This window comes from Chaetodon auriga, chromosome 19 (assembly GCF_051107435.1).
Source record: "Chaetodon auriga isolate fChaAug3 chromosome 19, fChaAug3.hap1, whole genome shotgun sequence".
Lineage (NCBI taxonomy): Eukaryota > Metazoa > Chordata > Actinopteri > Chaetodontiformes > Chaetodontidae > Chaetodon > Chaetodon auriga.
In genome coordinates this window covers 734,999-748,278 of record NC_135092.1, presented here as the reverse complement: position 1 = coordinate 748,278, position 13,280 = coordinate 734,999, and the positions used below count along the sequence as shown (strand labels likewise).

At 43.6% G+C, this 13,280-nt stretch overlaps 1 protein-coding gene across 3 annotated transcripts in view; it reads left to right on the top strand.

Moving 5' to 3' along the window:
* The window catches only part of reep5 (receptor accessory protein 5), a 33,247-nt gene that overhangs the window by 8,865 nt on the left and 11,102 nt on the right, over positions 1-13,280 (top strand). For 2 of the 3 annotated variants that reach the window (XM_076757441.1, XM_076757443.1), the window contains exon 3: positions 10,696-10,834. In XM_076757441.1, coding sequence (XP_076613556.1) covers positions 10,696-10,834 — 139 coding nt within the window. Of the gene's footprint in view, positions 1-10,695; positions 12,526-13,280 lie in introns of all 3 variants that reach the window. The other variant, XR_013079193.1, reaches the window with a different exon arrangement.

Here is a 13,280-nt window from a genome sequence, read left to right as displayed (position 1 = left end):
CAGTTTCCACTATCAGTGCAATCCAAACATCGTCTGGATCAGTCACATATGACCCAGGTGAAATAAATGATACTTTTGCAGAATTTTATTCTCATCTCTATATGGCGGACCCTGCTCCTGACTTGGCTGCCCTTAAAATGTATCTGTCAGAACTTAAATTACCAACATTGACTAATGATGACGCAGACTCCCTTGAAACACCATTTACCCTTTTAGAACTTAAAGAGGCTTTGGGCTCGATGCAAAAAGGGAAATCGCCTTGACGGGCTGCCTCCAGAGTTGTTTCTGGAATTATGGGATATTGTTGGGCCATTGCTTTTAAACTCTCTCAACTACACTCTAGACACTGGTTCCTTTCACCGTGACCAAAATACATCACTCATATCAGTCCTGCTCAAGAAAGATAAACCACCTCTGAAATGCGGCAGTTACAGGCCGATATCACTTATTACAACAGAACTGAAGCTTTTTGCCAAGGTACTAGTCAAAAGACTGGAGTCATGTGTAGGCAAATTAATTCATTGCGACCAAACAGGCTTTTCAAAGGGGAGACTTGCATCAGACGACGTCCGACGCCTTTTTCATATATCACATGCATCAGAATCGGACACACATCCTGCAGCTGTATTCAGCTTGGATGCGTTAAAAGCCTTCAATCGAGTGAGCTGGATATATCTTTGGCAGGTCTTGGAGACCTTCGGATTTGGCAAAAAATTCATAACAATGATCAAAACACTATACACCAATCCCTGTGCAGTTGTGCAAACAAATAATATTCTGTCTAAAACATTCCCACTACAGCGTGGAACTCGACAAGGCTGCCCACTGTCCCCACTCCTTTTCGCCTTGTCACTTGAACCGCTAGCCCGAACAATCAGACCCACGCATCTCACCCATCAGTATACAAGGTACACAACATAAAATTTCACTTTACACAGATGATGTATTACTTTTTCTTTTTTTTACTAATATCTCCAAATCTCTGCATCAAATACTCAAAGTTTTTACACAGTTCAGTCTATTTTCTGGCTACAAAATTAATTGGGATAAATCCCTTCTCATTCCTTTAAATGCCTCTGCAAAACTCCTCACCTTACCACCCATCCAGCATATTCGATGGCACAACTCCGCATTTACATATCTTGGCATAATTGTAACTAACTTCTCAGATATATCACATGCAAATTACAATAAACTCAAAACAGAGATTGCATCGGACATTCAGAGATGGTTTGACCTTAAGATGTCACTGCATTGTTATTGTGGCCGCCTACATCCCACCGCGGGCTAATGCTAAGCTAGCATTAGAGGAGCTGTACTGCCTAATCAGTGGGCAGATGAACGACAACCCAGAAGCAGCTGTGATTGTGGCGGGAGACTTTAATCATGTCGAACTGAAGGCAGTGTTTCCCAAATTTCACAAGTACATAGACTTTCCTACCAGAAACAATAACATTTTGGATCAGGTCTACTGCAACATCCCTGCTGCTTACAAGGCTGCAGCAGCTCCACACCTGGGCATGTCAGACCACATCTCAGTGGAACTGATTCCTGCATACAAGCCTCTGGCCTGCAGAACAAAGCCAACCACCAGGACAGTACAGGTATGGACTGTGGAGGCCTCCTCTGCACTTCAGGACTGCTTTGAGCACACAGACTGGACTGTGTTCAGTGAAGGGGCAGACCTGGAGGAGTATACATCATCTGTATTGTCCTACGCTCAGTTCTGAACTGATGCTGTCCTCCCTGTTAAGACCACCACAGTGTTTCCCAACCAGAAACCATGGCTGGACGGCGCAGTACGGTCCCTGCTGAAAGCCCGGGACACCGCCTACAGATCTGGAGATAGGCTGGCTTATAGCAGGGCTCAAGCAGAGCTGAAGAAAGGAATTAAGCAGGCCAAGCTCCGGCATAAACAGAAAATTGAAGACCACTTCAATAACAACAACCCCCGGAACATGTGGAGAGGCATCAGAACCATGACGGTGTCCAGCACTCAGCTCGCCAGCCACGACCCCACTCTGCCTGACACCTTAAACAGCTTCTTTGCCCGCTTTGACACGTCAGGCAGCAGAGAAGCTACACATCTACCCCGGCTGGTGGAGCAGCACCAGCCCCTCGTCCTACAGCAGCACCAGGTGACATCCACCCTGAGGAGGATCAACACCCGCAAAGCTACAGGACCGGATAAGGTGTCAGGCCAGACTCTGAGAACATGCGCTGACCAGCTAGCAGGAGTGTTCCTGGACATTTTCAATCTGTCCCTGCAGCTGTCCATGGTTCCTGAGTGCCTCAAGTCCTCCACCATCATACCGGTGCCTAAGAAGACGTCCGCCACCTGCCTGAATGATTACCGGCCTGTTGCTCTAACCCCGGTAATCATGAAGTGCTTTGAACGGATTCTTCTCAGGTACATCAGAGACTTCATCCCCTCGGACCTAGACAGCCTTCAGTTTGCCTACAGAGGGAATTGGTCTACAGAGGATGCTTTCTCCATCACCCTGCACACAGCCCTGACCCATCTGCAGCAGCCCAACACCTACGTCAGGATGCTATTTGTTGACTTCAGCTCAGCTTTTAACACCGTCATCCCAGACAAGCTGGCGCTGAAGCTACACGCGGTGGGTCTGCCTGCGTCACTGTGCTACTGGATTAGAGGGCCTCAGGTGGTGAGAATAGGGAACACAACATCATCCCCTCTGGTCCTCAGCACGGGCACGCCACAGGGTTGTGTGCTCAGCCCAGCCCTCTTCACCCTGTTCACACATGACTGTGCTGCCATCCACCCCACGAACGCAGTCGTGAAGTTCGCGGACGACACTACAGTAGTGGGTCTCATCTCAGACAACAACGAGACCCACTACAGAGAGGAGATTTACCAGCTCACCTAGTGGTGTTCAGCCAAGAACCTGGTTCTGAACACAGGGAAGACTAAGGAGGTCATTGTGGACTTTAGGAGGTCCAGGAAGACGGATCACGCCCCCCTACTCATGGACGGAGAAGTGGTGGAGCGTGTGGACAACATCAAGTTCCTGGGCCTCCACATCATATCTGACCTCTCCTGGTCTCTGAACACCTCCCGCCTGGTGAAGAAGGCACAACAAAGGCTTTTCTTCCTCAGGAAACTGAAACAGGCTGGACTTTCCTCTCGGCTGCTCGTGAACTTTTACAGGGCCACGATCGAGAGTATCCTCTGCCTCAGTGTGACAGTGTGGTATGGCAGCTGCACGGCACAGGAGAGGAAACAACTGGCACGGGTGGTAAGAACTGCTCAAGGCATTGTGGGCTGCCCCCTTCTTGACCTGGACTCTATATATGGAGGCCGGGTCAAGAAGAGGGCAAGATCCATCACCACGGACCCCAGCCACCCGGGCCACAGACTGTTTGTACCGCTTCCATCAGGAAAGCGGTACAGGAACATCCGAACAACCACAAACAGACTGAGGGACAGCTTCTTCCCCAGAGCTGTCAGGGCTCTCACCCCCTGCAGCACCTCACACACACCTCACCACCCCGCAGCAACACCCACACACTCACCCCCCCCGCAGTCACACACGCACATCTACACACACACCCCCCCCCCCCCCCCCCCCCGCTGCCAAACACACGTTCCCCCCCATATAGCTCACTTCCTTTTGCACACTGCGACCACCTTCACTTGCACCTTCTGTGTACTTAACATTTAAGTATACACACAGTAATATTGCATTTTATGTATATTGTATATACGTTTTAAATGCTGACTTTTTAGGTCTTGTGAGTTTATTTTTTTCTTATGTGTGAGTTTATTTTATCTTAGTTGTGAGTTCTCTTATTTTATTTTATTTTATTCTTATTTTATTTTATTTTATCTTATTTTATCATCTTTTCCTTCTACACGGGGGTTGCAATGCAAATTTCATTGACATGTCCATGCTCAATGACAATAAAAGCAATCTTGAATCTTGAATCTTGAATCTTGATACTGAAAATGAATGTACTTGGCCGATTGAATTTCCTGTTCTCTATGATCCCTATGCCCCGCCACCTAAGTACTTTGATGAACTGCAGACCCTGACTACCAAATTCATATGGAATAATAAAAGAGCCCGTATTCGCCTACGTACATTACAGCGACCAAAACACTCTGGAGGCTTGGCAGTACCTGAATGTAAACTATACTATTGGTCATTTCAAATAAAGCAATTGACAATTTGGTGCAATCAGAATGCTGTCACCCCCTGGCGTCAGATAGAGAAAGAGATCGTAAAACCCCACAGGCTTGCAGACATACTGTTCTGTGGGTTAAAACCCAGATATGTGTGTAGGAAGTTTGGAGCAATCATAGGCAACTCTTTGAAAATATGGTTTGCTGTCCAGAAACACATGGGATGTAACCTAAAGCTGTGTGACCGCTCTCCTGTTTGGTATAATTACGATTTACCACAGCAGTCTGGTCCCTATTTTGACAACATCTGGGCCTCCGGCGGAATTCATACTCTCCAAGATCTGTATGACAGAGATGGGTTGATTTCACTCCAGGAGCTCAAAGAACATTATTCTCTCCTGGGGTTCCCTTGGTTTTTGTACCTCCAGTTGAGGTCTGCAATCCATGCTCACGGAGTTCCATGGGACTCACCTTTACCTTCTCATCCGTTGGACACTTGGATCTCCCCTCAAACATCCTCTACTGGATTGGTGTCCGTCATTTATAATGACCTGCTTTCTAAAGATGCTAAACCTTTGGGAGTGATCGGATCTTGAAACCATGAACTTGAGACTTGGGGCTATGATTTGGACTGGAACAAAATTTGGACCAACAGACCCATCTCATCAAAGAATCCAGCACATCAACTTCACTACAAATTTGTGCTTAAATTTTATGCCACACCATACAAACGCTTTACAATGAAACTGATAGATAATCCCAACTGTACAAAATGTGATCAAAACGCAGTTGGCACATATCTTCATGTCTTTTGGGAATGTCCTTCAGTGTATGGCCTCTGGTCCAAGGTGCATAGTTATCTTGAAAATGTTTTGGGATTTCCTATTCCTATGCATCCCCCCCTACTTTTATTCAATGATGAATCCGGCCTTGGCGGCAACATTAGATTGGCACAGAGGAAAATTATATTTGCAGGACTGACTGCCGCTAAGAAAACTGTAATACACTCATGGTTTTCCCCGGACACCCCATCGGCAAAGGAATGGCTCAATTACTTTAGAGATATTACCCTTTTAGAAAGATCTTTGTCGGTTATACATAAAGCACGAGCATCTACTGTGCAAACCTGGGACGCTCTTATAACTTCTCTTTCTGACGTAACACTGTTTGCTGGTACATAAGGTACTACTCTGGCCTGACTGTCTGACTGCGAGACTCTCTGTCATCTAATACAATGCATCTAACTATGTATGTATAACATGTGGGTGCATGTGTTTTGGGTTTTTTTTCCCCTTCTTTTTCCCTAAAATCAATAATGGCAAGGTAATGGCACTATGTTTGTAATATAATGTTCAAATTGTTCAATAAAAAGTATGTCACAAAAAAAATATCATCCAAGTATACAAATACTACTCTGTCTCTCAGCCTGGAAAACAGCAGGCGCATTGGTCAGTCGGAATGGCATCACCAAGTACGTCCCCCTCTCAGATCCGTTTCTGAGGTCTAGTTTTGAAAAAACACAAGCTTCATGAAGGGGGATGAAGGCAGAATCAATAAGAGGGAGTGGATACTTATTTTTTACTGTCATAGCATTCAAGCCTGTCTACTCGGTGCAGGGGCGTAAGGTCTGATCTTTCTTCTCCACAAAGAAAAACCCAGCCCCCACTGGAGATGAGGTGGGGTGAATCAAACCTGCCGCTACGGAGTCATTAATAAATGTTTCCATGGCCTCTCTTTTGAGGCTTGGTGAGGTTATATAGCCTCTTGGAGGGGAGAGGTGCACCTGGAAGCAAGTCTATAGCACAATCGTAGGGGTGGTGAGGAGGAAGTGAAAAAACTAAAAACTTCTCTTAGGTCGTGGTACTCATTGGGAACTCATTGGTCAGGTCTATTACTTCTGGTGGGTGGGTGGTGCTGGGGGCCTTCGTGGGAACTGCTGAATGGAGACAGTGAGCGTGACAGCTGTTGCTCCAGTTCCTTATGGTGGCTGTGGACCAATTGATGTGAGGATTGTGTTTCTTCAGCCATGGTATCCCCAAAATAACAGGAGAGAGGTGAAGAGTTAACATAGAGTTCAACAAATTCATGGTGGTTGCTAGAGAGGATTAGCTTAATGGGTTCTGTTCTATGTGTTACCACCTCCAGAAGTTTCCTGTCAATGGCTAACACTTCTTTATGGGTAGTCAACTGGTTGAGTGAGAGATTGTGGGTCTTAACAAAGTCTGAGTCTATGAAATTGCCATCTGCGCCGGAGTCCACCAGCACCTCTACCAGGAGTGTTTTCTGTGGCCCGTGTATCATATCTTAAACTTGAATGTGGGATGAGGAGGAAGTGGAGATTCGGCTCATCAGTGCCCCCCTGCCTGCTAATGAGCCTGGCCTTTTGGCACCTCTGGACACTGGGCCAGGAGACGTCCTTTCTGACCACAGTAGAGGCACAGCTTGTCCCTGAGGCGTCGCTGCTGCCCAGCCTAACTGCATGGGCTCTTCAGTGAGGCTGGGTCGAGGGTCTGGGGTGGTGGAGAGTGAGGAGGGTGTCGGAGGTACCGGTTCTGATGGGCCGATCTGGGGAAGATGAGGGAACGTCGACTCTGTCTCTCCAATCTTTCCCTGCGTGTTTCCCTCAACCTATTGTCTAGACGGGCAGCTAGTTCGATGAGGTTGTTTAGGGAGTGACATTCATCTCACACAGCTAGCTCGTCTTTGATTTCCCCACTTGAGTACCTGGCTGGGATGGGGATATATGGCTCTCTAGGCTGAGGTGCAGGGCTGGCAGGTGAATCGGCAGCTGGAGGCAGAGAAAGAGAGCCCATGGAAGGTGTAGGAGAAGCGAGCCAGTCCCTCATGGCCGCCACTTGTCCTCCCAGCTGCGTCACACTGGTGGTTAGCTGCTGAAGATGTTCCATGACTTGCAGCAGGGTTGATTCATGTTGGTTAACCAGAACCCCCTGGCTGGAGAGGGCTTGTTTTAAACTCTCTGTCTCTGCTGGGTCCATTCAAGCCAGATGATTCTGTTATGGACATGAGGAAGGAGAGGACCCAGAATGCAGAGAGAGAGTTTTCACACAGTTTATTGATCAAAATAAATAACAACCAAAAATCACCGTCAGGGAAAACTGCAGCACAGGCAGACCAAAATGAAGATCACCGCTGGGGGAAAAACTCAGCATCCAAAAAATGAAGAGAACAAAAATCTCTGTTAGGGACAATGCAGCTCAGGCAGACAAAAACCAAAAATCACCACTGGGGGGAAAAGGCTAAGCGCATGAAAAGGAACAGCAACTCACCGTAGTGAGGACACTAGTACAACTCACGTGAGCAAACCAAAAGCACTGGAGAAGAATACAGCGTCAGCTGGATGAGTGTGGCAGGGACCAGGAGATAACTCTGCGGCGAGACACAAAGGGCAAGAGCGTGAATCATCTGACACAGGAGTGTGGGAGAAGCCAGCTTAAGAGGAGAGTCTTAATGAGGGAGGATTAGCATCAGGTGTGTCTAGAAGCCACTTGCTTAAGGGGAGATCGGCATACATTCATTGAATGTATCTGATAGGTTTCCCAGTGAGAAAGATTCTTCATTCACATTTGTAGAACAGGAGCCAATTTGTCAACATATGTCTTATGATATTCTGAGGGAAAACCATCTAGTCAAGGCAACTTTCCAGCCATAATTAATAAGATAGCACTTTTGAGCTCCTCTACTGATATGGGTTTGTCCAGCTGAATGTTCTGATGATTGATTCACTGACATTTCTGATAATTTGATTTTTGAGAAGAGCATCTCGTAATCACCATCTCTGATTTCTGATTGTGAAGTTGTTTATAAAAATTTGCAAACCCTTTATTAATGCCTTGTGTTGGTCACTAATTCTCTTTTCATATTTTAATAGTTGGTATGGCATAACTAGTCTTTTTTTAGTATAATTATCTGGCCAGTAGTTTCCCTGATTTTTCTCCACTTTCATAGAAATTGGATATTGTTTTCTCTAACTCCTTAAATGGAGTTTCAAGATTCCTTTTGTATTTTCTTTATATTTGCTCTCTTTTTTTTCCTACTGGAGTAGGCCATAATCTTTCTCCTCATATAAGCCTATATAAGAGGCTTCACAGACTGTGTATATGTCAAACTCAAGGCTCGCGGGCCAAAACTGGCCCACAATGAAATTATCTTTGGAAAAGCTGCATAAATAGCCATAAAAAATGAATGCAGCTGATTTTTCTTGTATTTAATGTTTAATGTTGTTTATAGATAAAAACGGTCTTATGAGCTGTGTTTGTTTCAGGTTCAAGTATCTGGCTTAGACAAGTGTGCATCAGAGAGCAGCAAACTCAGGTTTAACATATGTTGACTTTTTGCATTTGTTGGGCATGTTTGGTTTTCCTTTGAAGGAAATTAGCTGACCTGTGGGAAATGTTTTCATTTGAAATTACTATGGAAAGCTGCAGATAAAGCTATAACAAATGGATGTGACTGATTTTTCATTTGTTGTTGTTTTATAGGCAATAACTATAGGCTGTGTTAGTTCCAGGTTCAATATGTGTGGTAAGGTCATTTCAATCAGTTTTCAGTAAACATTGAACCAGTCTGGCCCTCAACTTGGAATAGTTTTTTTTTATTTTAACCCACTGTGTGTTTGAGTTTGACACCCCTGATCTAAACCATCTAAACTAAAAAACTAAAACCAAAAGAAACCTGTGTCTTTAAAATTTGAAGCATAGATAAAAAATAAATTGACTTTATCCATTAGTCTTGGCTTCCAAAGATATCATTCTTCCTTCATCCTTTTGTTCCTTTATAATGAGAAAGTTCAGTTTCTTATGCAGCAAAATAGCCTCTCTTTTTTTTTTTTTTTTAACTGTTATGAGTACAAGTTAACAGCTTCTGAATCAATTAAATGAGTCTCCTGTATAAAGGCAACATTGGCTTGTTGGGATTTGAAGTATAATAGACACACCCTGATTTTGTAGCCTGATTTGTAGCTGACACAGTTTCTGTATTTCTCCCTTGTGGCAGTCAACACTTGCTCCCTCTCCAGAAAACTCAGAAACTGTATGAAAATTGGCCTGGGTGGCCAGCCTTCCTCTGGCATTGATATGGGGGCTCTGTGGACTCATTACAGCTGTGTTTCATCAAGTTCAAGCCACAGGGCTTTGGAGATAATCTTCCTCACACATTCTGATGGTTTGCCATTTTTAGGCTTCATTCAGTTTTCATCTTCAAGGTCAGAGATTTGTTGTCTGCTTCATCTAGCCACAGCAGGATTGTGTCAACATCCATTCTTAGCCCAACAATGGCCTCCACTTGCTTCATTTGTCTCTCCTTTGCTGATGCCTGCAGTGTTTGCTAGCTTGAAATGACCCCTTTTTGATTTGTCCATTATGGCCACTAGTAAAAGTGTTTAACTATCACCTCCCTTTAGGGATGCAGATAATCAGTGGGTCAGACACAAAGTGGCATGCCCCTGTTTGGCTATATGGAGGACAGTAGTGACCATAGTGGGACTATTAGATAGAGCCAATGAACGCACTGGTTTACAATTGACATTGGGGAAAGTTAAAATGATGTCAAGATGCAATTAAAGCCAGGAGATATAATACATCTTATGTAGAGGCACAGATAGATGTACATTTTTAATGTATTCCTGTTAAAGATACAATCGTAAATTATGTCATAACTACTGTATATTTTAGAACTTAGGGGAAAAATTAAGCTGTGATGCATAAAATCCAGAATAAATACACAACCACATTTCTGTAGAACATGACACTCCAGTATTTTAAACTAGTAGGTTGCAGACAGATGTCAAAACAAACTGACAGGACTTCTGTTAATTACTTCGATTCTGCAGCACATGATTTACATACAGTGTCAACGTCCATGCCAGTCGAGCATGGGGTTTTTTTCTTTTTAAGTTTTACACTTGACAGTTGCTATCGGGACAGTACTCTGACTATCAAGTATTTTTGGATCATACTACATCATTGTCTAAGGTTTTTTCATTTTCAGTCATACAATGGCATTTTTTCTTTTGTCTAATGAAAAAAAAAAGAAAGGCTACTGATATATATGTACCTGTGCATGCCTCAGATCAAAACATTAGAAAGAGCTTCAATGTCTGAAAATACTAATTCTTTGGATCTCTACAAGGATAACATATCATGTAAACATTGCAGAGAATAAGTATTCTCATCAAAAAAACAGCACTGACATTTGTTTACATTCAGTTGCAGAAGTGGCAGAAGAATGATGTCCTGGTGACACAAAACCTCTGGTAACCCCAAGAGGTTGAGGTAGATGTTTATGAATAGTTAAGTGTACTGAGAGTGTGACTTCAACAGTAGAGATTGTATTTTGGTTTTCATCACCTACCAACTGTGTCTGTTACTTTGATCCATGGCTATCTTTCCCTAACCAAAACCATGACTTCAGAGGTGAGAAAACACCCTGAGTGATGCAACTGACACTGGACATGATTTTCAAGAGTAAGAGTAATGTTGACCTTATATATCAAACCATTGCACTCATATGTTGTTCCTATCTCTTCCTAGGATTAAGGCCATTGAAAGTGCCACCAAAGAGGATGATACTAAATGGCTGACCTACTGGGTGGTGTATGGAGTCTTCAGTGTGGCAGAGTTTTTTGCTGACATCTTTCTCTCCTGGTTCCCATTCTACTATATTGGAAAGGTAATCCAGCTTGCATCTGTTATGCTTGTTTGTGTTTCAGTCAGTGTGCCAGCAAATGTGATGAAATATAAGAGGAATGCTGAGAACACTGTCAGCAGATTCACCAGCAGCAAATAATGCGAGCCTGTTCAGGGATGTACACCACATTCCAAATTATTATGCAGAAGATATTTTTCTCAGATTTTCCTAAATAGTCAATGCAAATGACAGTCAGTATAATTTTCAAGTCAACCGTTAGAGTATAATTCAAATTTTATTGAACAAATCTCCCAATGATAACAGTATTTTTTATTTTCAAAATGCACTGTTCCAAATTATTATTCAGAACAGAGTTTCAAAACATTTTCTAGGTTGTAAAGAACTAAAAATGGTCATTTGTTGAATTTGCAGCATTAGGAGGTCATATTTACTGAAATCAAAAGCTATTTAAATCAAAAAACATCTTAACAGGCCAAGTTACATGTTAACATAGGACCCCTTCTTTGATATCACCTTCACAATTCTTGCCTCCATTGAACTTGTGAGTTTTTGGAAAGTTTCTGCTTAAATTTCTTTGCAGGATATCAGAATATTCTCCCAGAGCTGCTGTTTTGATGTGAACTGCCTCCCATCCTCATTGATCTTTTGCTTCAGTCTTTTGAGGATGCTCCAAAGGCTCTCAGTAGGGTTGAGGTCAGGGGAAGATGGGGGCCACACCATGAGTTTCTCTCCTTTCATGCCCATAGCAGCCAATGACATAGAGGTATTCTTTGCAGCATGAGATGGTGCATTGTCATGCACGAAGATGATTTTGCTACGGAAGGCACGGTTCTTCTTTTTGTACCACGGAAGAAAGTGGCCAGTCAGAAACTTTACATACTTTACCAAGGTCATTTTCACACCTTCAGGGACCCTAAAGCGGCCTACCAGCTCTCTCCCCATGATTCCGGCCCAAAACATTACTCTGCCACCTCCTTGCTGATGTCACAGCCTTGTTGGGACATGGTGGCCATCCACCAACCATCCACAACTCCATCCATTTGGACCATCCAGGGTTGCATGGCACTCATCAGTAAACAAGACTGTTTGAAAATTAGTGTTCATGTATTTCTGAGCCCACTGCAACTGTTTCTGCTTGTGAGCATTGTTTAGGGATAGCCGAATAGTAGGATTATGCACAACTGCAAATCTCTGGAGAATCCTACACCTTGAAGTTAGCAGGACTCCAGAGGTACCAGCGGCTTCAAGTACCAGTTTGCTGCCTTGTAATGGCATTTTAGCAGCTGCTATCCTAATCCAATGAATTTGTCTGTCAGAAACCTTCCTCATTATGCCTTTATCTGCATAAACCCGTCTGTGCTCTGTATCAGCCACAAATCTCTTCGCATTATGATGATCACGCTTAAATTTTCGAGAAATATCTAATGTTTTCATACCTTGCCCAAGGTATTGCACTATTTGACGCTTTTTGGCAGCAGAGAGATCCTTTTCTTTCCCATATTGCTTGAAACCTGTGGCCTGCTTAATAATGTGGAACGTCCTTAGTTTGCCAGGTGATTGGGCTCACCTGGCAAACTAATTATCACAGGTATCTGAGATTGATTTCAATGATCCAGAGAGCCCTGAGACACAATACTATCATGAGTTTAACTGAAAAACAAAAAATAAAATGTCTATGACACTTAAATCATTCATTCATTCATTCATCTTCTGTACCCGCGTATCCCTTTCGGGGTTGCGGGGGGCTGGAGCCTATCCCAGCTAGCAATGGGCGAGAGGCAGGGTACACCCTGAACCGGTCGCCAGCCGATCGCAGGGCAACATAGACAGACACACAGACAGACAACCATTCACACTCACACTCACACCTATGGACAATTTAGAGTCACCAATTAACCTAATGAGCATGTTTTTGGTCTGTGGGAGGAAGCCGGAGTGCCCGGAGAGAACCCACGCATGCACAGGAAGAACATGCAAACACACTTAAATCCAATTTGCATAATAATTTGGAACGCGGTGTACAATGTGTGTGATAATCTTCATCATTACAGAGGACTGACACAGTGTAAAAGATATATTGAAAGAAAGATACAGCATTGAGGCTCTTGTTTTCTCATTTTTATTTGAATTTTGTCTCCTCGTGATCTTGACACACATAATAACAATATTTTGAAGGGGTAATAATTTATAATATGCAGCCATAGTCTCTGTACACTAATGTAAACCAGCTGTGTTACCACAGGCATGCTGTCAGACCCTTCAGCTGTATTACTGGAGTCAATAAAGAAACTGATTTATATGCAGAAATGAATGTGATCTCTGATCAGTAACTGGTGTACACAAATAAACAGAACATTGCATTTGACATATTATTGACATGTTAACATACATATTCTGTGTATGTCAAAGATAACACAATGCTGATTGATGGGGAAAATATTAAGCATATCTGCCTATCTCTGTCCAC